Source organism: Ascaphus truei, chromosome 6, assembly GCF_040206685.1.
Source record: "Ascaphus truei isolate aAscTru1 chromosome 6, aAscTru1.hap1, whole genome shotgun sequence".
Taxonomy (NCBI): domain Eukaryota; kingdom Metazoa; phylum Chordata; class Amphibia; order Anura; family Ascaphidae; genus Ascaphus; species Ascaphus truei.
In genome coordinates this window covers 135,390,353-135,414,667 of record NC_134488.1, presented here as the reverse complement: position 1 = coordinate 135,414,667, position 24,315 = coordinate 135,390,353, and the positions used below count along the sequence as shown (strand labels likewise).

The 24,315-nt window shown below is 47.4% G+C and overlaps 1 protein-coding gene across 1 annotated transcript in view; it reads left to right on the top strand.

The window, feature by feature from the left end:
- LOC142498173 (uncharacterized) overlaps window positions 1–24,315 on the top strand; it is a 40,580-nt gene that overhangs the window by 3,523 nt on the left and 12,742 nt on the right. Inside the window, exons 3-5 of the mRNA XM_075606683.1 lie at window positions 7,123–7,254; window positions 10,265–10,396; window positions 14,117–14,260. Coding sequence (XP_075462798.1) covers window positions 7,123–7,254; window positions 10,265–10,396; window positions 14,117–14,260 — 408 coding nt within the window. The remainder of the gene's footprint in view (window positions 1–7,122; window positions 7,255–10,264; window positions 10,397–14,116; window positions 14,261–24,315) is intronic.

Here is a 24,315-nt window from a genome sequence, read left to right as displayed (position 1 = left end):
TCCCTTCCAGTCAGTTTCCTTACAGCTATACTACATGCGATTCTGTCTGCCTGCGAATTCTTACCCGATTTGCTACGGATTTAGAACCATATTGGACTTTATAAACTTTATATATATTTTTTATTTGGGTCTCTCAGCGTTTGTCTCAGAGTCTCTACATTGCTATTCTTGGAGCTGGGAGTAGTTACTCACATAAGACATGTGTGTGCTGCAGACCTGCTAGTAACATGGGGCCCTGAGTCTCCCGCGATGAAATGGAGGATAACAGGACTGGTTTCTGGGGTGGTGCCTCGATATCACCTCCATCTCCTGCAGCCCCCAGCGGTATGGGGTGAAGTATCTACAAGAGAATACGACTTCTCCTCCTCCAGATACACGTCACTCTCAGGCAGGAATATAGGTAAAATGCAGTCTTTATTGGTCTTCTCTATTCAGCAGTCATCAGCCAGATCACACACCAGCCGTCTCCCTCCAGGATGTCCCTGACCTCACTCCCAGCCTAGGGCACCAAGAGTGGGTCTTGCTCTTCCCCTATCCTCTATGCAGGATAGGAGGTATGGGGTGCACCCTCTCACTCCCCGTAGGGAGGCCGCAAGCCTGACAGTCCTGGCAGTTCGGTCTGGGTGACCCTGTCCCTCTCACGGTAGGGATCAACTCTCCTAAATAGGAAGTGCTATGCAATAAGTAGCTTCAACAGGCACCACCCCTGTGTCTTCTAATTGGACACAGGGCCTGATGACACTGCCTTCGCTGACTCACTGCACAGCATGAAGTGGGGAAAAACCATGATTACTCCTGGCAAACCTGCCCTTACACAGGTAATACTTCCAGGAGGAGGATAGAATAATAGCCCAAACCTACCAGGGCTATACTTAATTTGTTAATAACCCATTAATATATACATGTAGAGTCTGTATCTTTATTACAAGCATTTTGCCTGTTTGTTCAATTGCAGAAAAGAGACTATATTAAATACCATATATAGATTGACCATTGTTTTGGAATACATAATTTTTTTTATTGTAATTTATTTATATCCATCACTAACTACTACATAATCTATTATACATAAATTGAACACTTCAAAAACGCTCATAGTTGGAAATAATCATTCTATTATACAAAATCTAAAAAAGGACACTATTCAGAATAGTTGGAAAAAATCCAGATCTTCGTTATAAATTTATTTCTTTTTATAACTATATATTATTAACTGTTTCATTAAATGACAGTTAGAACCACCCATATTATAAATCAATATTCACTATACTTCTTTCAGAGGGAAACGGATTACTTCGTATTAACATACTTATGAAGATTTTGATTTGTAGTAAATAAACATGTAAATAATCACCTCTATTGATTATTAATTTATAATGTGTGTGTATGTATGTATATATATATATATATTTATATATAAATATATATAAAGTGTAGCCCTGGTAAGAAATGGGGCTATAGTTCTATCCTCCTCCTGGTTTAATCCCTGGTAAGGGCAGGTTGCCAGGAGTTATCATGGGTTATCATGGGTTTCCCCCACTTCAAGCACTTGTCCTGAATGGTGGAGGTAGGTCACCTGACCCTGTGTCAAAGCAAGAGACACAGGGGCAGTGCCTGCTGATATCATAAAGAGCAGTGCACTTCCTATTTAGTGGCACAATAAGTGTGTGTTCTGTCAGTCTGACAGTAGTTAGAGTGAGTTAGGTTCCTGAGGAGTAGGGCCTAGTGAGTTATAGGTGGACCAAATACCTCTCACCCTGCTTAGGGGGTGAGTGAAGAGTTATCCCTACTCTGGATGGCCCTTGGGGTCCAGAGTGGAGGCAGGGAACATCTGAAGGGAGAACAGCTAGTGTACTGTATTGATTAACTGTACCTGCTGTTGCTGAGAGAATAAAGAGCCTGCTGATAAACTACTGAGTGTTGGGAGACTGGAATCTCTCATCCCTGTGGAGGGGATTCTGCGGTAGGGATTCCACCCCACATCCCTGGGGCTTACTGCAGATGGAGGCTCCATTGAACAAGAACGAAGGCATCCACCCCAGTAACCTGTTCCTGTTGACCCCCATGTCATCGCGGGAGACTCAGGCCCTCCTGTGTAAAATCCAATAACAAAGTTTAAATGACATGAATCACGTCAAATGCACACTCACAATTTTTCACTGAATAAAAAGCATTGTATGGGCAAGCCCATGCGCCAACATGTAGCCAAATCGCCGTCTGTTTGCTCCGTCACACTGTGTGTATCCTTGTAAGACCTCACTGCTGCTGGTGTCACCTGGTAAATGTCTCTCCGGCAACCCGAAATTGCAGCCTGTGGTTCCTAGCAAATACAATCTGTTTTACGGGCGACTCAGGGAACTCCTTCCCCTTCCTCTGACGTCTGGCATCTGAGCTGGTCCACCACCGTAGCTCACTCAACCACGTGACCCTACGCATTTCTTCCGGCACAGCGGATTTCATCAGGGGATGGACTGCACTTGCAATAGGTTGCTATTAATAGTCCTTCAGTCCAATCATACAATCGCAACTGATGTCTGTACTAATGACTAAATCAAGTCATCTGTGCTAGTCTTGACATTCAATTCTCCTAGCAATATATTAAATGGCAGAGTACATGACAATGTATTAAGTGATATAACTTACTAACAAAGAAAAGGAAAGAAATATGATTAATTGGATAATATATGTCTTAAAAAAGAATGCAATAAACAATATAGATATAAATTAGCTACAACTGCATAGACAGGTTCTAATACAATGAAATATAATAATAATAATAATAATAATAATAATAATAATAATAATAATAATAATAATCTATACACATATACATTTGATGACCAATAGGTACTGTATGTATATACTAATATCTATATACACATATATATTCATCCTCTCTACTATATATCTGCAGAGATGTTTAAGAATTGTTCATGAAACATATATTCCATCTAATAATGGATGATCTAAACTCTAAATTGCACTTAACTAAAAATGTGTATATTAATGTGTAAATAAATAAATGAAATATTGAAAATAATTGAAAATAATTAGATAAATAGGCTTGATGGGATAGTGTAAACATAATAATGATGATAATAAAAAAACTATAAACGTATATAAAGAAAATGACAATGATTGAATTGGAATAAAATATAAATACAAATAATTAATAAATGAATATAGAATAAATGAAACCAACAGAAAAAAACATGAACCAAAATGTGATTAATTATAATGATAAATAAAATATATATGGTATAATTTAAATAAATCAATTTTAATTCTATTAAAACTTTAAAGAAATAATTAAAAATTATTTTAAGAAAAAGAAATGGATTGCTCTCTGAACCATGTTCAGACCTTGATAATGGATGTATATATTAAACCATATACTGACAGTAAAAGCAGTATCTAGTGCTACGTGATTGTTCTATGTTTAATAGGGATATAGAACACGATTACTCCTATCGGCCCGTTGATGGAGAATAAAGTTGATTGGAAGTACCCATATATATAAAAAAATATTGGTGGAAAATAACACCTATCGCACGGATATGTATAAAATTACACCTTGAATAGGCTACAAAGTCGAATTGGCTTTGTTAACAGGGATGCTAAAGAAATAAAGAGAACAAACCGAGAAATCAAGCAATCCAGATGTGATTTATGGATGAATAATGAACATAATATGAATATCTCTAATTATATATGCTACGTGAACTTTGTGTGTATTAAATGTATGTGATTAAATGTGAAGTGTATAATAACTCCAATATACTGTATGTGTCTACATATACTTAATTCAAAAATTGAGTGATTGTGAAATTTGAATAAAATAAACCTAAATTATGATTAATCATATATAAATAGGAATTATAAAAAATATGTGAAGTGACCTTATTGTGTACTTATGTGTGCTTTATAATATTGAAATTAAATATTAAATCTGTGATGTGAATAAACCTATATTAGTGTGCATGTTATAATTATTATATATTAAATGAAACTAATGTCTTTTTCATGTGTGTCTAGCCAAGGGCCCCCTCAACTGCTTTTGGTCAAGGAAACAGAGGGAACATGCTAAACATGTTCAAACCAGACCTCTGTCATATTCAAACCAGACCTCTGTGACCCCATCAATTATAACAGGGATAGGAAGCCGCACTGCACTATGGTGCTTGTATCAATGCAATCATTGAGACCTTTCGGATTTAATGTGTCAAACACATAAATCCAATATGTCTCTCGTGTGTTGAGCCTCCAGTATCTATCACCACACAACAATTTGGACGGAATGATCTCTAGTCCTAAAACAGAAAGTGAAGAGGGGTCTTTATTGTGTTTTTCAAGATAGTGTCTTGACAAACTATGCGTTGAGAAGCCATGAATTATGTTACGCCTATGTTCCAGGAAGCGCGTACTTAAAGTGTGTGCTGTCCTGCCCACATATTGATAGCCACAAAGGCATGTGATAATGTAAACTAAAAATGTAGATAGGCAATTGACATGGCCCTTCACAGTATGTACAGAATTATTGAAATGTGATGTAATCTGATCCAATTTATGTAAATGTCTACATGTCAAACATCTCGTATGCCCACAAGAGAAATTACCACTTTTAGATATCACATTAATGGGTTGATCAATATTTTGTTTTAGACGACTTGGAGTTAGTATTGTTTTAAAATTTCTTGCTTTATGAAAAACCACAGGTATTTTTGGTGGTAGTTTTAGGCCTATAATTGGATCTCTTAAAATTATGCTCCAATGTCTGTTAAGAATGGATATTATACTTTGTGCTGCATTGTTATACTGTATGTAGTAATAAAAAGAGGAGATTTAATAGAAGATTTTTGTTCACCAAATTTATTTCTTCTAGATATAGTCTTAAATTTACTCCTTGTTGACTTTTCAAGCAAGAGGGCGCAATTTTGAACTTTAACAATATACTGTATTTTAACATTGTCATTTTTTATTTTCAATTTTATATTGTTTTATCATATATTATTTAGTCACATCTCACATTTTACCCACCATCAGAGCCATCACCACCACACAAATATTTTGCACAATTTAATGGTTATTATAGGTAATCTGTGCTGGCTAAGTTATTTGGTGTTTTGTTGTGAATTTGTGGGATCACGATTCAGGTGATCACCTTAACAGGCGCTGTTTATTCATTTATATCAATATATATTCATTTATATCAATATATATCTATATATATCTAAATATATATTCATTTATATCACTATATATCTATATTAATATATCTATATCAATATATCTATATCAATATATCTATATATTATATATCTTACATAAAGATTGTCATTCAAAAAAGATAGTCAGCTTCCTCATATTGATATTCATATTTTAATCATTACTGATTACTATACAGTATCTTTTACAAAGTCTAACAAGACCACATAACATCGGATTCTATTAACACTTTGTTGTATTTTATTGTAGTTTAAACACATACTTAATATGAAGATTATCAACTTTCTCACCATACTGTATATATATAATATGACTAACAGACTAACCACTATGTATTATCATTAAATTTGAACATAGAAACCATAGAATTCAAAGAGGGTGTACTTTCTTTTTCACACAACTGTATATCTACTGTATATATATATATGAGTGAAAAAATGTTTGTCTGTCCTCATTGGCCTGCAGGGGGTGGCCTGACGTCACAGCCACGCCTACGCAGCCCCTCACACTCACACCCTTGGCCTCACTCTTCATTTGGTGATTGCCAGGAAAGCAACTTACTCCTACTCCTCCATTTGCTACGAGCGCCTCTTGCGCTCTGGTTATTGCAAGGACCGCACACTGTCTCACACCCCCCCCTCTTGCGGCCCTTCACTGTCGCACCCCCCCACACCTCTTGCGTCCCTCCGGCCTCACTTCCCCTCAGGGGGTTATTGCCGGAACCGCACACTGTCTCACCTCCCCCCCCCATCTCTTGTGTCCCTTCACTGTCTCACACACTCACACCTCTTGCGTCCATCAAGATTCCCTTCCCCGCAGAAGCGCCACTGCAGCCAAACCACCCTCCCCCGCCTCACATCAGGCCCGTCGGTACATCATCACTTTCCACTCAGGGGCGCCACCGATGCCACATCACCCTCTACCGCCTCCCTCCCTCACCTCAGGCCCGCCGCTGCAGCCACGTCCTCCCGACTCCAAACTACTACATCTTCCTCACGGGAGCCGTCGCACCACCCTCCTCCCGTCTCCCTTCACCGCAGGGGCGCCACCGCTGCTACCTTCACATCACACCCTACAACAACACCGCGCTTTCCCAGGGGGAGGGGGGGGGGCATTAATGTGAAGGGGGAAACGTCTGAGAAAAGAGAGATTGGGGGAGAGAGGGGAAGTGGGACACAGAGAGGGGAATGGGGACAGAGATACAGAGAGGTGGGAGCGGAGAAAGAGGGGTGGAACAGAGAGAGAGAGGGGGGAGTGGAGAGAGAAGGGGGAGCAGAGAAAAAGACGGGGGAGCGGAGAAAGACGGGGAGCGGAGAGAGGGGGGGAGCGGAGAGAGAGGGGGGAGCAGAGATAGAGTGGGGAGCGGAGGGAGAGGGGGAAGCGGAGAGAGAGGAGGGGAGCAGAGAGAGAGACTGGGAGCGGAGAGAGAGACGGGGAGCGGAGAGAGAGATGGGGAGTGGAGACAGGGGGAGCGGAGAGAGGGGAGCGGAGAAAGCGACAGGGGGAGCGGAAAAAGAGACAGGGGGAGCAGAGAGAGGGGGGAGTGGAGAGAGGGGAGCGGAGAAAGCGACAGGGGGAGCGGAAAAAGAGACAGGGGGAGCAGAGAGAGGGGGGAGTGGAGAGAGAGAGGGGGGCAGAAAAAGAGACAGGGGGAGCGGAGAGAGGAGGGGAGCGGGAAAAGTAAATCCCAGGCAACGCGGGTAGATCAGCTAGTATATATATATATATATATATATATATATATATATATATATATATATATATATATATATTCCATCAGTTAATCCCACGTGTTCCCAGCTGTTGTGTCTCACGGTATAACATCACTTGATAAACATAGTCCTATAGGCCTTTCTTGTAGCTTGAACCAGGTCTATGTTTGTTCCTCTTCCTCAGTGGATACAGAAGTGGTTAACTTCATCTTCAGAAAAAAATGTGAGCGTTTTTATCTCTGTAACAAGATGGGCAAGATGATGTCCCCAAATTATAATGTCGTGTTCAGCACCAGCTGCGATGGCAGTCCTATAAGTAAGTACAGCACCTATACGCAGCAGTCTTATATGTAAGTACAGTACCTTTATGCAGCAGTCCTATATGTAAGTACAGCAAATATACGCTGCAGTCCTATATGTAAGTACAGCACATATACTGTACGCAGCAGTCCTATATGTAAGTACAGCAAATATACGCAGCAGTCCTATATGTAAGTACGGCACCTATACGGAGCAGTCCTATATGTAAGCACAGCACATATACACAACAGTCCTTTATGTAAGTAAAGCACATATACGCATGTCTTATTACATTTACCTGTGTTACCTGCATCAGTGTGAACACTAAGCTAGTAAAAGTCTGTACCTAGCTATATCTATACAGTATCTCGTGTTTTCTTTACTGCTGTAAGCACAGCGTTCTGTTAAAGTCTGTATGTGCGGTCTTTAAACTGTCAGTACAAACTGGAGAGGAGAATAACCGCAGCCGCGCTACACTGGGATGAATGATTACTTCCCACTTCCACGGCAAATAATCTCTTCCTTTGTACTTGGTCATCATGACATTAGAGTCAGGGTTTGCCGTCGTGACCGTCCCTCCTCGCGCAGTAACACATTGCTGAAACTGCCTGACTCTACCAAGATGACCAACATTTGGGGTCATCTGAGCTTGGTGTGCGATCCTTGTGTTCCTGCACCCCATATGGTTCCCTGCTATGTTTTGCCTTCGCTGAACCTCTGCCTGGACTTGGACACAGTTTGCCTGTCTCCTGCCCTGACCTTGGAACTGTGACCCCCTCTATGCTGCGGCACCTTAACCCGGTCTTGGCATGTGGCCCGGATATTCTCATTGATCATTACTCAGTCCCTAGGCCTAAGTCAGTTCCCATATATCCTGCCACAGCCCTGCAGGTCGGCCTCTTGGGGAGAGATGAGCACCGTCACAATTACGACACTAACACGCTGTGACATCATCACGTGTTGAACGCCATACTGCTTAAATGGCTGAGCCAAGTACATACGCACCGAGACTACGGTGACAGCGGGAAATGAGGTGGCCGGACGTGTAATTGCATTACGGCATAGACGCGTCACACTGATAAGGAAGGTTGGAAGGATGTAGGCGGTGCAGTCAGTGCCACTGCACTGAATACTGCAATTTCAAAGGCCCTGTGTGTGCTCCCCCCACAATAATTACACGGATAACCGGGGGGATAGAGCAGGGGCCTCTAACTTTCCTACCTTCTCCTCCCAGCATCTCCACCTGCATGGTCCCATCATTATGGCTCCGCCAGGGTTGGGGACGGTGGTAGGGGTGGGAGGGGGGATTGGGGACGGTGGGAGGGGTGGGATGGGGGATTGGGGATTGTTGGAGGGATGGGATGGGGGATTGGGGATTGTTGGAGGGATGGGATGGAGGATTGGGGACTGTGGGAGGGGGGGTTGGGGATGGTGGAAGGGGTGGGAGGGGGTTGGGGACCGTGGGAGGGGGAGGGTTGGGGATGGTGGGAGGGAGGGGGGATTGGTGGGGTTGGGGACGGTGGGAGGGGGGGAGATGGGTTGGGGATGTTGGGAGGGGGGTTGAGGATGGTGGGAGGGGTGGGAGGGGGGGTTGGGTGTGGTGGGAGGGGTGAGTGGGGAGGGGGTTGGGGACGGTGGGAGGGGTTGGGGGGTTGGGGAATGGAGGGAAGTGGGGGGGGGTTGGGGACGGTTTTGGCGGCGTTGGGGACGGTGTGTGGGGGGAAAGGGGGTTGGGGATGGTGGGAGGGGTGGGAGGGGGGGTTGGGGACAGTATGAGGGGCTGAGAGCGTGGCTGGGGACTCTGGGAGAGCACGGGTTAAGGCAAAAAGGGAAAGCAAAAAGGACAGCAATTTTTTTTTTCAGACACTTTTTTTTTTTGACTCAGGTCGGGACGCCAACCCCGGCAGACCACCCCTGTTGGCGTTCATGAGTGAAGGTGACAGAAAAGGTGCAAACAACATTAAGTGCTCACTCAAAATACAGTGAATAATTAATTAGGAAGTTATTGTGTGAAAATACAAATATAACACAAAGTGAATAAATGGTGAAATATAAATAGATGAGTCTGTACTCCCAGCTCAAACCCTCTGGTGGAACCTGTCTTCACTGGTTCCAAAGTGCGGATATATTTTGTACAATCCAGGGGGAGCATATTGGGAGACAAAGACAGCAGTGCAGACAATTTAAGTGCAGACGTAATAAAATGTTGAAAAAAAGTGTTGTGGACTTGGCTCTATATGCAGCCTGCTCACAAGATGTTAGATGAGATAAAGCAGGTGATATAAGTATTGCGGTGGCTGGAGATTCTCTGGAAGTCTGTGGAAGTCAGGGATTCCCTCAGATGGCTCAGGGGAACACCAATCCCATATAGGAAAATACAAAGAAACTACATAGCACAGATCAATAGTATAAAAGAAAAAAGTTATGTGTAAAATATAAATAACGCACTTACAATAGTGCAATAAAAATACGGCATATAATGTAGCACACACATGTGTAAGCAGGATCACTGCTCCGCAGTACTTCTCACCACCCCCTCTTTGTTGATGTCTTTTGAGGTCGATCCGGAATCAGCGTGGGCTGTGCTCCGACGTCACACCCGCCACTGTTCTCGCGATGGACGGGGGACTGCCGGTGAAGGGCGCGCGTGCAGCGCAGGCACTGGGGCCATAGCCTTAGACAGAGGTTCTCAACTCCAGGGCTCAGGACCCCCCAACAGGTCAGGTTTTCAGGATGTGTCTCAATCAGTCCCTGCTTCAGCACAGTCTTTGACTGAGCCACTGATTGAGCCACCTGTGCTGAAGCTTGGATATCCTTAAAACCTGACCTGTTGGGGGGGTCCTACGCACGGGAATTGAGCCCCCCTGGACTAGGAGGTAGTATAGGTAGAGATATGGGATTTACACCATTGAGGAGGCGGCTGCTACTTTTGATAAACAAGTATGCGCAGAACTGAGGATTTTATCAGCTGCAGCGCCCTGCCTTCTCCTTCATTGGAACTAATACCTCTGCCATTCTCCCTTTAGTGCCGAAGGAGGATAACACCATGAATGGACTGGTCTGTCCAACCTGCCGCTTCAGGAACAATGAGAAATGTGTTCCAAACTCTGCCATGAAGTGCACCGGGGCCGAGACGTTCTGCTTCGATTACACCAACGGTAAATCTGAGCCCATGCATTGTTACTCGGGATCACTCCTTAGTCCAATGTACTGGAGCTGCTCCTCCTTGTTCCCTGTGTCACTGTTATAGGTATAGAGATGGGGCTTCCTCTGCTGTGCGTTATGGGGGGATAATAGTCTGTGTTAACATTCCTATTGAGTCATATGAAAACGCCGATATTCTCCATTATAACCCAATATTTTGTGTCATCAAAAGGCATAATAAAGTTGGCTACATCTGTAAATAGGGACTGCTCACTGCCACACTGTCACTGTCACTGCCACTGCCACACTGCCACTGCCACACGGTCACTGCCACACGGTCACTGTCACTGCCACTGCCACACGGTCACTGCCACACGGTCACTGCCACACGGTCACTGCCACTGCCACACTGCCACTGCCACACGGTCACTGCCACACGGTCACTGTCACTGCCACTGCCACACGGTCACTGCCACACGGTCACTGCCACACGGTCACTGCCACACGGTCACTGCCACACGGTCACTGCCACACGGTCACTGCCACACTGTCACTGCCACACGGTCACTGCCACACGGTCACTGCCACACGGTCACTGCCACACGGTCACTGCCACACGGTCACTGCCACATGGTCACTGTCACTGCCACACTGCCACACTGCCACTGCCACACTGTCACTGCCAGGCATTGTTCACTGCCACACGGTCACTGCCACATGGTCACTGCCACATGGTCACTGCCACACTGTCACTGCCACAGTGTCACTGCCACACTGTCACTGCCACACTGTCACTGCCGGGCATTGTTCACTGCCACATGGTCACTGTCACTGCCACACTGTCACTGCCACACTGCCACTGCCACACTGTCACTGCCACACTGTCACTGCCACATGGTCACTGCCACACTGTCACTGCCACACTGCCACTGCCACACGGTCACTGCCACACGGTCACTGCCACACGGTCACTGCCACACTGCCACTGCCACACTGTCACTGCCAGGCATTGTTCACTGCCACACGGTCACTGCCACACTGTCACTGCCACACGGTCACTGCCACACGGTCACTGCCACACGGTCACTGCCACACGGTCACTGCCACACGGTCACTGCCACATGGTCACTGCCACACTGCCACTGCCACACTGTCACTGCCAGGCATTGTTCACTGCCACACGGTCACTGCCACATGGTCACTGCCACATGGTCACTGCCACACTGTCACTGCCACAGTGTCACTGCCACACTGTCACTGCCACACTGTCACTGCCGGGCATTGTTCACTGCCACATGGTCACTGTCACTGCCACACTGTCACTGCCACACTGCCACTGCCACACTGTCACTGCCACACTGTCACTGCCACATGGTCACTGCCACACTGTCACTGCCACACTGCCACTGCCACACTGTCACTGCCACACTGTCACTGCCACACTGTCACTGCCACATGGTCACTGCCACACTGTCACTGCCACACTGCCACTGCCACACTGTCACTGCCACACTGTCACTGCCACACTGTCACTGCCACATGGTCACTGCCACACTGTCACTGCCACTGTGTCACTGCCACACTGTCACTGCCACACTGTCACTGCCACACTGTCACTGCCACACTGTCACTGTCACACTGTCACTGCCGGGCATTGTTCACTGCCACACTGTCACTGCCACACTGTCACTGCCGGGCATTGTTCACTGCCACACCAAGGGGCCTATTCACAAAGCAGTGATGCGTCCAACTATGGGGCCTATGAACTAAGCGCTGATAAGCCCCATATTTCCACCTTATCACCAAAAAGGCCTACTGCTATTCAATAAGCCCCGATAAGTCGCCGATAAAAGCCCTTTTGGCATTTTTTTTTTCGAGAAAAAAAAAATCACCAAACGAGCAGCGAGAAGCCACTTATCGGCAGGTTTTCAAACTTGTGCAATTCTAGTAGCCCCGATTAGCTTATCGAGGCTAATTGCGGTTCTAGAAAAGAGATTTCCTCTCAAAATCCTCCCGCCAGGAAATATTGGCAGGAAGGTGGTGAGAAGCTGCCGAGAAGCTGCCGAGAAGCTGCCGAGAAGCTGCTGAGAGGCGCTAGAGGGGACTTAGAAAAAAAAATGGATCTTTCCTGCATCGGTTTAATGCTGGGGGTCTCCAGAGTTGATACCCATTAATATCAGCACCGGAGGCCCCTGGCATGAATCCCATGCCTGGGTGGGTGACTGACTGGGTGGCTGGGTGACTGACTGGCTTGGTGGCTGACTGGGTGGGTGACTGATTGGGTGGGTGACTGACTGGGTGGGTGACTGACTGGGTGACTGACTTACTGACTGACTGGGTGGGTGACTGACTTGGTGGGTGACTGACTGGGTGGGTGACTGACTGACTGACTTGGTGGGTTACTGACTGACTGGGTTGGTGACTGACTGGGTGGATGTCTGACTGACTGACTGGGTGACTGACTGGGTGGGTGGGTGACTGACTAGGTGGGCGGGTGACTGACTGGGTGACTGACTGACTGGGTTGGTGACTAACTGACTTGGTGGGTGACTGACTTACTGACTGGGTGGGTGACTGACTGGGTGGGTGACTAACTGACTGACTGACTGACTTACTGGGTGGATGACTGACTGGGTGGGTGACTGACATAGTGGGTGACCGACTTAGTGGGTGACTGACTGGTGTGACTGACTGGGTGGGTAACTGACTGGGTGGATGACTGACTGGGTGGGTGGGTGACTGACTAGGTGGGTGACTGGGTGGGTGGTGGGTGACTGACTGACTGGGTGGGTGACTGACTGGGTGGGTGGTGGGTGACTGACTTGGTGGGTGGGTGACTATTTGGGTGGGTGACTGGGTTGGTGGTAAGTGACTGGGTGGGTGACTGACTGGGTGGGTGGGTAACTGACTGGGTGGGTGACTGACTGACTGACTTGGTGGGTGACAGACTGACTGGGTGGGTGACTGACTGGCTGGGTGGGTGACTGGGTGGATTATTGGGTGGGTGACTGACTGGGTGGGTGACTGGCTGAGTGACTAGCTGGGTGTCTGACTGACTTGACTGAGCGGGTGGGTGGGTGACTGACTGACTGACTTGGTGGGTGACTGACACTTGACTGACTTGACTTACTGACTGGGTGACTGACTGACTGGGTGGGTGACTGGCTGACTGACTGGTTGACTGACTGACTGGGTGTCTGACTGATTGGGTGGGTGACTGACTGACAGCACCCCACCGCAGGACCTCGCCAGCGGATAAAATGCACTTGCCCCTGGCGTGTGAGTGTGTGTATATATAATATAATATAATATATATATATATATATATATATATATATATATATATATATATATATATATATATATATATATCACAATTGAATGTTTAATGTCACAAGCTACTGTCCCTATGCTGCTTACTATTCCATTGATGCACTTTACACTATCATAGGGGTGACCAACTCCAGTCCTCAATAGCCAACAACACTCCTGGGATCAGGGACATCCCTGTTTCAGCACAGGTGGCTCAATTATTGGCTCAGTCGTTGACTACATAATCTGTGCTGAAGCAGGGATATCCTGAAAACCTGACCTGTTGAAGAGTCTTGAGAACTGGAGTATGCCAACCCATGGCCTATCGTGTTGCTGCCTCACGACACTGGGGCATGTACATTGTATGCTGCCTGTGGGGAATTGCCCAGGGTATAACATTTCCTTTTTATTTTGCCGTACAGGTTTGTCTTTTGGGCAAATACTCGGCTGTGCTTCTATGAGCTATTGCATGGCATATTCTTTCATTGGAGATGTCAAATTACAAGAATATACCAACCCGCGTGCATCATGTACAAAATCAAACCAAACCAGTTCTCTGCCAGTAGGTGAGTTGCTTCTGTTTATGCTACTACATGACTGGTTGTCCCTTTAATACTCCTTATGCATATAGGGGCCAATTCACATAGCTCTACGCGGTTTGGCATCTCCCTAATCGTGGAATGAAAGGTGAGAAAAAAAACCCCTATTCTCATTTGCAAATCGCCTGGTTTAAACCGCGTTTATAAAAGTGACAAACCGCATGGTTTAATGGCCAAAACGCCCGGATTGTACTTGCTTTGGAAGCAAATGATTTGGTGCCAACTCCATCCCCGGCCTGACTCATGGGTTTTGCCGATGTATGAGGTTTTGCTCTCACAGCCAAACCCCTATTTCAGGCACTGGAGGAAACCCGCAATGCTACTCACACCACCCTTGTGGTGGCATGAAAAAAAAAATGTTTATACAGTACATATCTCGCAAGTTGTATATATTCTCTCAAACACCCCTACAAATAAATTGGGGAGACATGTCAGTGCTGAAAAGGAGCATGCGTGAGGCCCCCTGAGAGATATTATATAAGAATGGATATACAAAATAATGTATATTTAAATAATTCCCATCCCACACTTCCTAAAAGGATTTCTATACAAACTATATGGAGTGAATAAGCCCAAGGTAGTAATCTAACGACTAGAATGATGTCAGACCCATGACCACTGCTTTTCTCGGCCACAGCTCTAGCAGTGTGAGCTAAACCAGCTGATAGGAAATATCACTGTCACATGCTACTTTTGAGCTGCTCTCTGCTCCCACATGTAGCAAATCTACCTATAGGCAAATCTCAGAGGTATTTCAGGTTTGCTCCAAAAGGAACTGTAAACGTGGAAGTGGTCTGCTTTTCAAGGAACATGGTGGGAAGGGGCTACTCATGAGCACTCATTTTGGTACTGCATCACAGATATGCACAAAGGTGGCTATGGTATAACAAAATACAATTACAATTAGATTGTAAGCTCCTCAGAGCAGGGACTCCTCTTCCTTAATGTTACTTTTATGTCTGAAGCACTTATTCCCATGACCTGTTATTTATATTATTTGTTATTTATATGATATGTATTACTACTGTGAAGCGCTATGTACATTTATGGCGCTATATAAATAAAGACATACAATACAATACAATAGGGAGAAAAATATTTACTGTGCAAACTGCCACAGTGCCAAACACATACTGAATTTTCTTATTGTTATTGGTTGACAAATCTAAGGCACCATAGAAATTTGGTATGGCGTAAGACCCAACAGGAGCAGAAGTTTAACTCTGTTATTCAAAACAACAGCTCTAGCAGTGTGAGCAAAACGAGCTGATTGCTGTCCCCATTGTCACGGTATGCTTAGTTTTGCGTTCTACTTCTCATTGAGTGCTCATACCTGTACAAAACTCTTATCCTCTTCAGTGATAGAGAAGCATATCAAATATGCAATCTTCTGCCATGAGACAGTTTCTGGCGCGGGAAGTGTCATGGAACAGGTATACCCCTGTCTGCACTTCTTTTTCACCCCCCCTTTCCTCGCAGCCCTGCTTGCCAGCTTATTAGAGCCAGCTGTATGTGTTTGGTTCTGCACACAAACACAGTGCTTGTGTGATAAATGCAGTGCCATTTCCTCTCTCCCAGCAGCTTGCTGTACTAAAGATGCAACATTATTGCTACATGTTGCAGCTCCCCCAGACACTCCTGTGAGTTGCCAGAGCAGCCCCAGCTTTTCTCTCAATTGGGTTAGTCTGCTTTCTCCCCCTCTGCTCTGCCCACAGATGGTCTGTCCCCAGGCTATCTTACTGCCCAGCACACATTGCCATTGTCTTTTCCACCATTCCTCTGGACTCGTGAGTACCTTGCTGTAACCCCTGTAATGGTGCTACAGGATTATCTTTTCACCTCCCTTTACTACTAAGCACACACAGAGATACCTACACCTCTACACAATAAACTGTATTTACCTACTGTAACGGGTATTCCACCCCACCCAATCTCATATATAGTGTGGGTGAGTAGAACATGTGGTGTTACCGGTGTGGTGCGTATACCTGCAGGCTCACAGGAGGTCTGAGCCTCCGCTAGTGAGAGCCTGGGGTGAATCCTCTGGAACGGATCTTCTTTCAGCGCCTCCACCTATGTAGGATTCTAGGGAAGTGTAGAATGACCCTACATAGGAACCCAATCAGAAACCACACACACAGTGATTATATAACTAACGACTTTACTAACAAAGGATAATAACCTGTGTCTCTCTCACGAGGAGACACTAACAGTGACGTCTTGCAGGACGATTCCCCGACACCAGGTGATCCCACCCAGTGTCCCAAGAACCCCACCCAATGTCCCGTACTCCTACAGAGATAGTCAATGGGTGACTGCGCAGTCACTAAGAACCTCTAGGCCTGTTGGTGCACATATGATGGTATAATACCTGCCGAGAACTCCGGTGCTCGGGTCAGCAACAAACTTCTCATAGGATCAGTCGGGCGATGCCTCCTTCTGATCCTCCACGGCACTCCTTGTACCTGGACCGCTAGAGCGGTCCCACTCCGGAACAGTCTCTGTGGACCCCAACGTGGGTCCACCCGCTTCACGGGAACAGCAACACTTCTCTGTGTCCCTACCTATATAAGGGGCACGTGCTGCACTATAGGCCGTCCCTATAATACAGCAACCTATGGTGGCTTGGGATACTCCTATGGGCCTAAAGGGTCAGGACCTGTCCCACTCCCCTAACTACCCACATCCCTAAGCCTCACTAACTCTAACAGCCAACGTGCTGCTAAACAAGGTGCCTGCCTGTCAGACCTCACAGCACCGCCCGCTGTGACTCTGACAGTGCAGCACTCTATGCTAAGGGCAGCGTCCCTATCTTGGGCCTCCCTAAGCACTTACCCACCCAACTAGTGGGGAGTTGGAGCCTACCTGGGGTGTGTGTACCTATGTGGGGCAGGAGCTGCACTCGCTACCCGCACCCTTCCTTCCCTCACAGCTCCCTGAATCCAACTCTTTGTAACCTGCCTCTTCCAGCTCCCACTAATGTAAGTGGCAGGGTCCCTAACCTGAGGGCTGCCCCTGGCAACACTCACCTTACTGGGGAGCTGAGCTATCTCTGGCCCTGGGGGTACTGGCCTAGTACAGGGAGTCCCCGACTCCTGTACCCTACCTCCTTCCCTGGGCTGCTCCGGTCTCTCACTGACTAGTGTGCTCTTTTGCCCGCGAAATGTATCCACTTGCTCTCCTGGCAGTCCTGCAGCCCTATTGGCTCCTATGAAGCACCTGATGTGCTTGGCCCTAAGCCTCATGGGAATTGTAGTCCCGTGGAGGCTGTACTTACATTGGGGCCGCGTGCGCGCTCTCCCTCTGCCTATACTAACCCCTAATGGTCGCCACAACCTCTCACTAACTATCCCTATTCTCGCGCGACTCTCCTGCGCTTTCCCTGCCCTCACGCAACTGCTCCCTGGCGCTAGGGTTCTCCTTGCGCATGCGCGAGCTATCGGGGCTGCCTGGGACCTACTGCACATGCGCGAACCGGCGCAACATGGCGGCGCCCTTACAACCCGGCTCCGAGAGCGCCGGGAGCCCTGAGACGCGCGTGCGGCCTTGGCAACCGGCCGCACGCGTCCCTGGCAACCCCCGAGCCGGGGCCTGACCGCCCTCACCCCTGAGATCGCCGCGCGGTGCCGCCATTTGACTCGGCTGCACCCGCGATCGTCAGTAAGGTGAGGGGGGTGCTGACAGGCTGGGGAGACCTGACTACACTACTTTCTCCAAAATAAAGTAAGAAAAGAAACAGACCTTGTCGTGCTTGGAAAAGAGGGCGAGTTGACACTATCTGAGCTAAGTCATCCTACACGTGACCCTCTGGCTTCCAGAATAGTGAAAAGATATCGTGTGCCTTACAGACACTTACAGGAGCTGCTACTCCAGACTCCATGGTAAACAGAGCAGCCTCTACAGCAGTACAAGCAAGCAGCTTACACAGCTAATTTAGAGCAGCCTCTACAGCAGTACAAGCAAGCAGCTTACAAAGCCTGCAGCCTTAACAGACAAGCAGCAGCCTACACTACACAGCAGCTTTGCAACAAACAGTGCTGCTCACACAAAACCTAACTGCCTTTTCTCTGTCTGAGTTCACCCTCTGCACAGCCCCATAGTGAGGAGCCACCATCTCACCTACCCCTGCGCACGGGCCCACGGCTAGCGCCATCAAGGGCCACGCTACCGGACACCCGCCAGGACACGGGTCAGAGCAACCGGACACCTGTGAGTACAGCTACCCATACGCTGCACGCTGCAGGACACCGCTCGGCATCATCTGAGACAGACGCCCATCGCTGACAAGGTAAAAGACCGCACGCCACACACACTGGCAAAAGGCCTACACACACCTACAGCATGGCAGAACTCAGAGCCTCACCAGACATCACGCAGGAAAGCGATCACTCAGACACAGAGACTGCTGCGCAACTGCAACAGGCGCAGACAGACGCAAGGCCTAAACGGACAGTCACACTGACACAAAAGGCCCGCGAAAAATATGAGACTGACATTGGAGCGCACCACGCTAAATTAGAGTTGGCCTGGGAAACAACCGCATTGGAGTTACGCAATGTTGTTAGTATTGGCGATAATGTACAACAGCTCGCGCAGGCAATTATTCAAATAAAGTCTGATCACTCGTGCTACCAAGGGCTGTCAGAAACATACATCACCTACTTGACCAGAACCAACACCGGCGAAAGCCTGCAAGAAAGAGACTTCCAAAACAACATTGATCTTGCACGTGACAGCCGCGTGCGGGCCACCATCACAGATGCGCAAAGCGTGAGGAAAGAGCTCCTCCTGGAGACCGCGTCACAGCACTCAAGCACATCCAGACACTCATCAAGATCAGCAAGATAAGCGCAATCTAACGCGTCAAGCGCAAACGCTACCAAGGCGCGAGCCACCGCAGAGGCCGCATGTGCCAGGGCCGAATATAGTCGCAGAGAGGCAGCCGTAAGGGCAGAAAGCACGCGCATAGAAGAGGAGGAGCAGATTGCTGTTAATGCCGCCGCCGCTGCTACCGCCGCCGCTGCCAATGCCGCTACCGCCGCCGCTGCCAATGCCGCCGCTGCCGCTGGGCGTAAAAAGGCCGAATTACACGCGGATCTATAGGCACTTAATCAAGAGAAGGAAGCCGCTGTCGCCATAGCCCAAGCCGAAGTCCTAGAAGCAGCTGCGAGACAGGACGGCGGGGAGCAACCGTACAGACGGATAGCCTCAGAGGATTCAGCCCAACGCACTGAAAACTACGTAAGGAGCCTCTTCAGTGTAAACAGCAGCGCATCGTCTCAACACGGAGGCAGTGACTCTATGGACACCGAAGACTTGCTAACCCCACGAGCAGAAGATGCTGCTCCGTCAGTGGTGCATTCTGCCTGGGATAGCCACAGCCGCAACAGTGATCCACACGCCAGCGCGCACACGGATGCACCACAACAGGCTCGCAATCCAGGTACACCCATGCGGGAGAAAACAGCCCCTTCTCACTGGCCACCAGCCATCACGCGTCCACGCCAAGGAAGAGGCGACCGCACAGACCCTCCCAGCAACTACCTCAGAAAGGGACAGGCACGCCGATGCCTCAGGCCTGACAGACATAGCCAAGTATATGATCCGGCGCGACCTGGTGCAAGCAGGGCTCATCTGCTTCGACGACCGTCCTGAGAACTACCGGACGTGGAAGTTCACGTTCAAAGACGCAATCGACAGCTTGGACTTCTCAGCAAGGGAGGAGCTCAACCTACTATTCAAGTACCTGGGGAACGAATCCAGGGAGCACGCGAAGAGATTTCGGACGGCAAACGCGCACCAGCCCCAAGTAGGTCTTGACCTAGTGTGGGAAAGGCTAGAAGAGTCCTATGGCAGCCCTGAAGCAGTCGAGGATTCGCTCTTCAAAAGAGTCGAGAGCTTCCCCAAGATCACAACTAAAGACTACTCGAAGTTACGAGAGCTCGGGGACCTGCTGCAAGAACTGGAGTTCCCAAGGAAAGACCACTCCTTAATAGGTCTCAACGTCCTAGACTCAGCTCGTGGAGTGAGACCCATCCTGGAGAAGCTACCCTTCAACCTCCAAGAAAAATGGATCTCACAAGGCTCCAAATACAAAAGGGAGAAACAAGTCGTCTACCCCCCATTCTCAGTTTTCTTGAGCTTCATTCGCGAAGCAGCAAGGACGAGGAACGACCCCAGTTTCATCTTGGGTGCGCAAACCACATACAGTACAAGCAGCCTGAGGAACGAGAGACCAGCGACAAGATATGGTAACACCCAAACACCCATCTCGGCCCGCAGTACGGACGTGCCTCCCACGACCCAAACTACTCCCGATCAGTCGGTCGCCGGAGGCAAGGAACCAAGGGACCCAAACAGGGAATGTCCCATACACAAGAAGCTACACCCACTCAACAAGTGCTTTGGGTTCAGGATGAAGTCCTTAGAGGAACGCAAGAGGTGACTTGGAGAATTCGGGGTTTGCTTCAAGTGCTGTGGTTCCACGACTCACCTAGCCAGGGACTGTAAAGAAGAGATCAAATGCACAGTGTGCGAAAGTGACAAGCACGTGACAGCATTACACCCAGAGGCGCTGACACTCCACCAACTCAAGAACCCATCCTCCGTACCGGAGCACGGCGGGGAGAAAGAAGAAGGAGAGCCAACATCCGTCACATCTCAGAGCACTGAGGTATGTGGAAAAGAAGGTGACAAAATGTCCTGCTCCAAAGTATGCCTTGTCGCAGTGCACCCCCAGGGACAACCTGAGAAGGCCATTCGGATGTACGCAATCCTCGACGACCAGAGCAACCGATCGCTGGTCAGGTCAGAGTTCTTCGACATGTTTAACATACAAGACGGTGCTTCTCCTTACACTCTCAGAACGTGCACAGGGCGAATGGAGACCACAGGGAGAAGAGTGAATGGCTACAACATATGCTCAATAGACGGCAAAGTGAACATGCCCCTTCCCACACTCATCGAGTGCAACCACATGGCCAGAAACAGGGACGAAATTCCCACACCAGACGTGGCACTCCATTACCCCCACCTCAAAGGAATAGCCAACCACATCCGGCCAGTAGAACAAGGCGCCAAGATCCTGCTGCTGCTCGGTAGGGACATCATGAGGGTACATAAAGTCCGTAAACAGCATAACGGACCCCACAACGCGCCATACGCCCATAGACTTGACCTAGGATGGGTGATAGTGGGCAACGCGTGCAACAACAAAGAGCACGGGCAAGACTACGTTGAACGGTGGTGACAGAATGTGGACACACATCTCTCTAAACCATGTCTTGGCCATCTCCAAGTGACCGAAGGGCCAAGTGAAGAGAAAAGACAAGGCCATACCTCTGAGATCAACAAAGACATCCTCACGTCGAGGGGATGCGACAATGGCCTAGGATGCTCAGCAGTCCAGACAGCTAAGGATGACGAGTCGATTCCACCGAATGAAGAAAGTAACCTCCCAAAGGTGACCGACAAAGGGATCATCCAAAAGACAATAAACGATCAAACAGTCCTCTCGCGAGCAATGGCACGACTAAGATGTACTAAGATGTACAGTTGTTCCTCTCCATAGAGTATCAAGCGACAAAGCAACCAGCTGCCACAGCTGGCATAGCCGTAAAAGATTGCGCCCCACAGGTGAAGCCACAGTGTCAAAAAGACTGTCCTCTCCTACGCCTAAAAACAGACGGCCACAGAGACATTTCACAAAGGGTTTTACTAGGACAAAAGAGACTGTTCTTCGTTACGTCCAGGGAGACAATAACCTCCTGAGGGCAGTCAACAAAGAGACACAAAAGCGTTTAACCAAATAACGTGGAGATGTTCTCGTGCAAGAGAAAACCACCGATGACCTACGGGGCACAGCGTTCCAAACAACCAAGGAGCTCTCCAAAGACGGACCAGGCAGTTGGGTGAACCCGCTACCATTCCGTTCACCAAGAAGGCGCTTCCCAAACAATGGAGAACATGCCATCTCTAGGTTCACTTCGCACCTCCGCGACCTAAAAGGGGAACCAGAGACCAAAAACAACTTTGTGGTCTTCATCCAGAAGATATTCTTTACCGGCCATGCAAAGCCAGCACCTCTAATGGAGGAAGGTGAAGAATGTCGGTACCTCCAGTCACCTGGGGCCTACCACCTTCAGGAACCCGATCAAATCCGGGTAATGTCCAACCACAGCACTCAGATTCAGTGAGTCTCTCTGAGAGATGCCCTCTTTACTGGACTAGATTCGACAACCAGTCTTCCAGAAGTGTTGTTCCGCTTCCGCAAGGAACCAAAGGCCATCTCCTTCTGCCGAACGCCAGGTGATAGGGCGACAAGCTACCACGACTGGCACACTTACAAGGGGATGTACTCTGTAGATAAAACTACAGAGACAAAAGGACTGTTTTCTCACAAGGCTAAAAGTAAACAGTGCCAGAGACTCTTACAAAAGACATTGTGGTGCATCAAGCTAACCAAGAGCTGTGCACCCACCTGGCTTCCCTTACTGGAAGGTTGGCCAAAGGACTTTGATGCCAGTGGTACCGGCCGGTATCACCTTGCTATGGGAATATGGACCTTTGCATTGTTATATTATGTTTGCATAGCACATATGTTCTACATAGCCTGTTATATAGTGGTATCTACAGATATCAGATGGGGAGTGTCATGGAACAGGTATACCCCTGTCTGCACTTCTGTTTCACCCCCCCCTTTCCTCGCAGCCCTGCTTGCCAGCTTATTAGAGCCAGCTGTATGTGTTTGGTTCTGCACACAAACACAGTGCTTGTGTGATAAATGCAGTGCCATTTCCTCTCTCCCAGCAGCTTGCTGTACTAAAGATGCAACATTATTGCTAAATGTTGCAGCTCCCCCAGACACTCCTGTGAGTTGCCATAGCAGCCCCAGCTTTTCTCTCAATTGGGTTAGTCTGCTTTCTCCCCCTCTGCTCTGCCCACAGATGGTCTGTCCCCAGGCTATCTTACTACCCAGCATACATTGCCATTGTCTTTTCCACCATTCCTCTGGACTCGTGAGTACCTTGCTGTAACCCCTGTAATGGTGCCACATGATTATCTTTTCACCTCCCTTTACTACTAAGCACACACAGAGATATTTAGACCTACACCTCTACACAAGAAACTGTATTTACCTACTTTCTCCAAAATAAAGTAAGAAAAGAAACAGACCTTGTCGTGCTTGGAAAAGAGGGCGAGTTGACACTATCTGAGCTAAGTCATCCTACACGTGACCCTCTGGCTTCCAGAATAGGAAGACAGCTCATTCATTTATTTGAATAGGCTGTAATGTATCCTAGCACTGAGGTGCCTTATGGCAGAACACAACTTAGTAAATATGGCCCCCTGTCTTTAGCCTTTATAAGATTAGAGGCACTAACTCAAGTCACCAGATCACTTTGTTATATTACTTTACCTGCTTTATTTGCTGTGCTTCACCTTGTTTTTACTTGTGTGTGCCAGCAAACGTGTGGTTTATTTCATCTCTATTAGAATATGAAGAGAGAGAAAAGGCAATCCTGTAGAGAAGGTCCTAAATACTCCAAGTGGGTAAAATACCCCTTAGAGATGTGTAATGTCCCGGACAAAGTAACTTTAAATACATATACAGTTAAACAGAAAAAGAAAGGACCTCCAAAGAGATGCAAAATAGATGATACATTAACATAACACAATGTATCCGTGATGTATTGACCTAAGTGAGTTAAAAAGTTATACATTGATTAAGAGACAGAATGAAGTGAATAATACAAGAAAACATAATTATTAAAAGCACAAGATCCGAAGGTGATCAAACCACAGTGTGTACTGTTCTTAGTAGTGAGACCTAGTACTTAGTGATAATTTAAGCAACTGGATAAGCAATGTATGTATGTATGTATGTATGTATGTATGTATGTATGTATGTATGTATGTATGTATGTCTTTATTTATATAGCGCCATTAGTGTACATAGAGCTTCACAGCAGTAATATACGTGACAATCATATAAATAACAAATAATACATATAACAGATCAT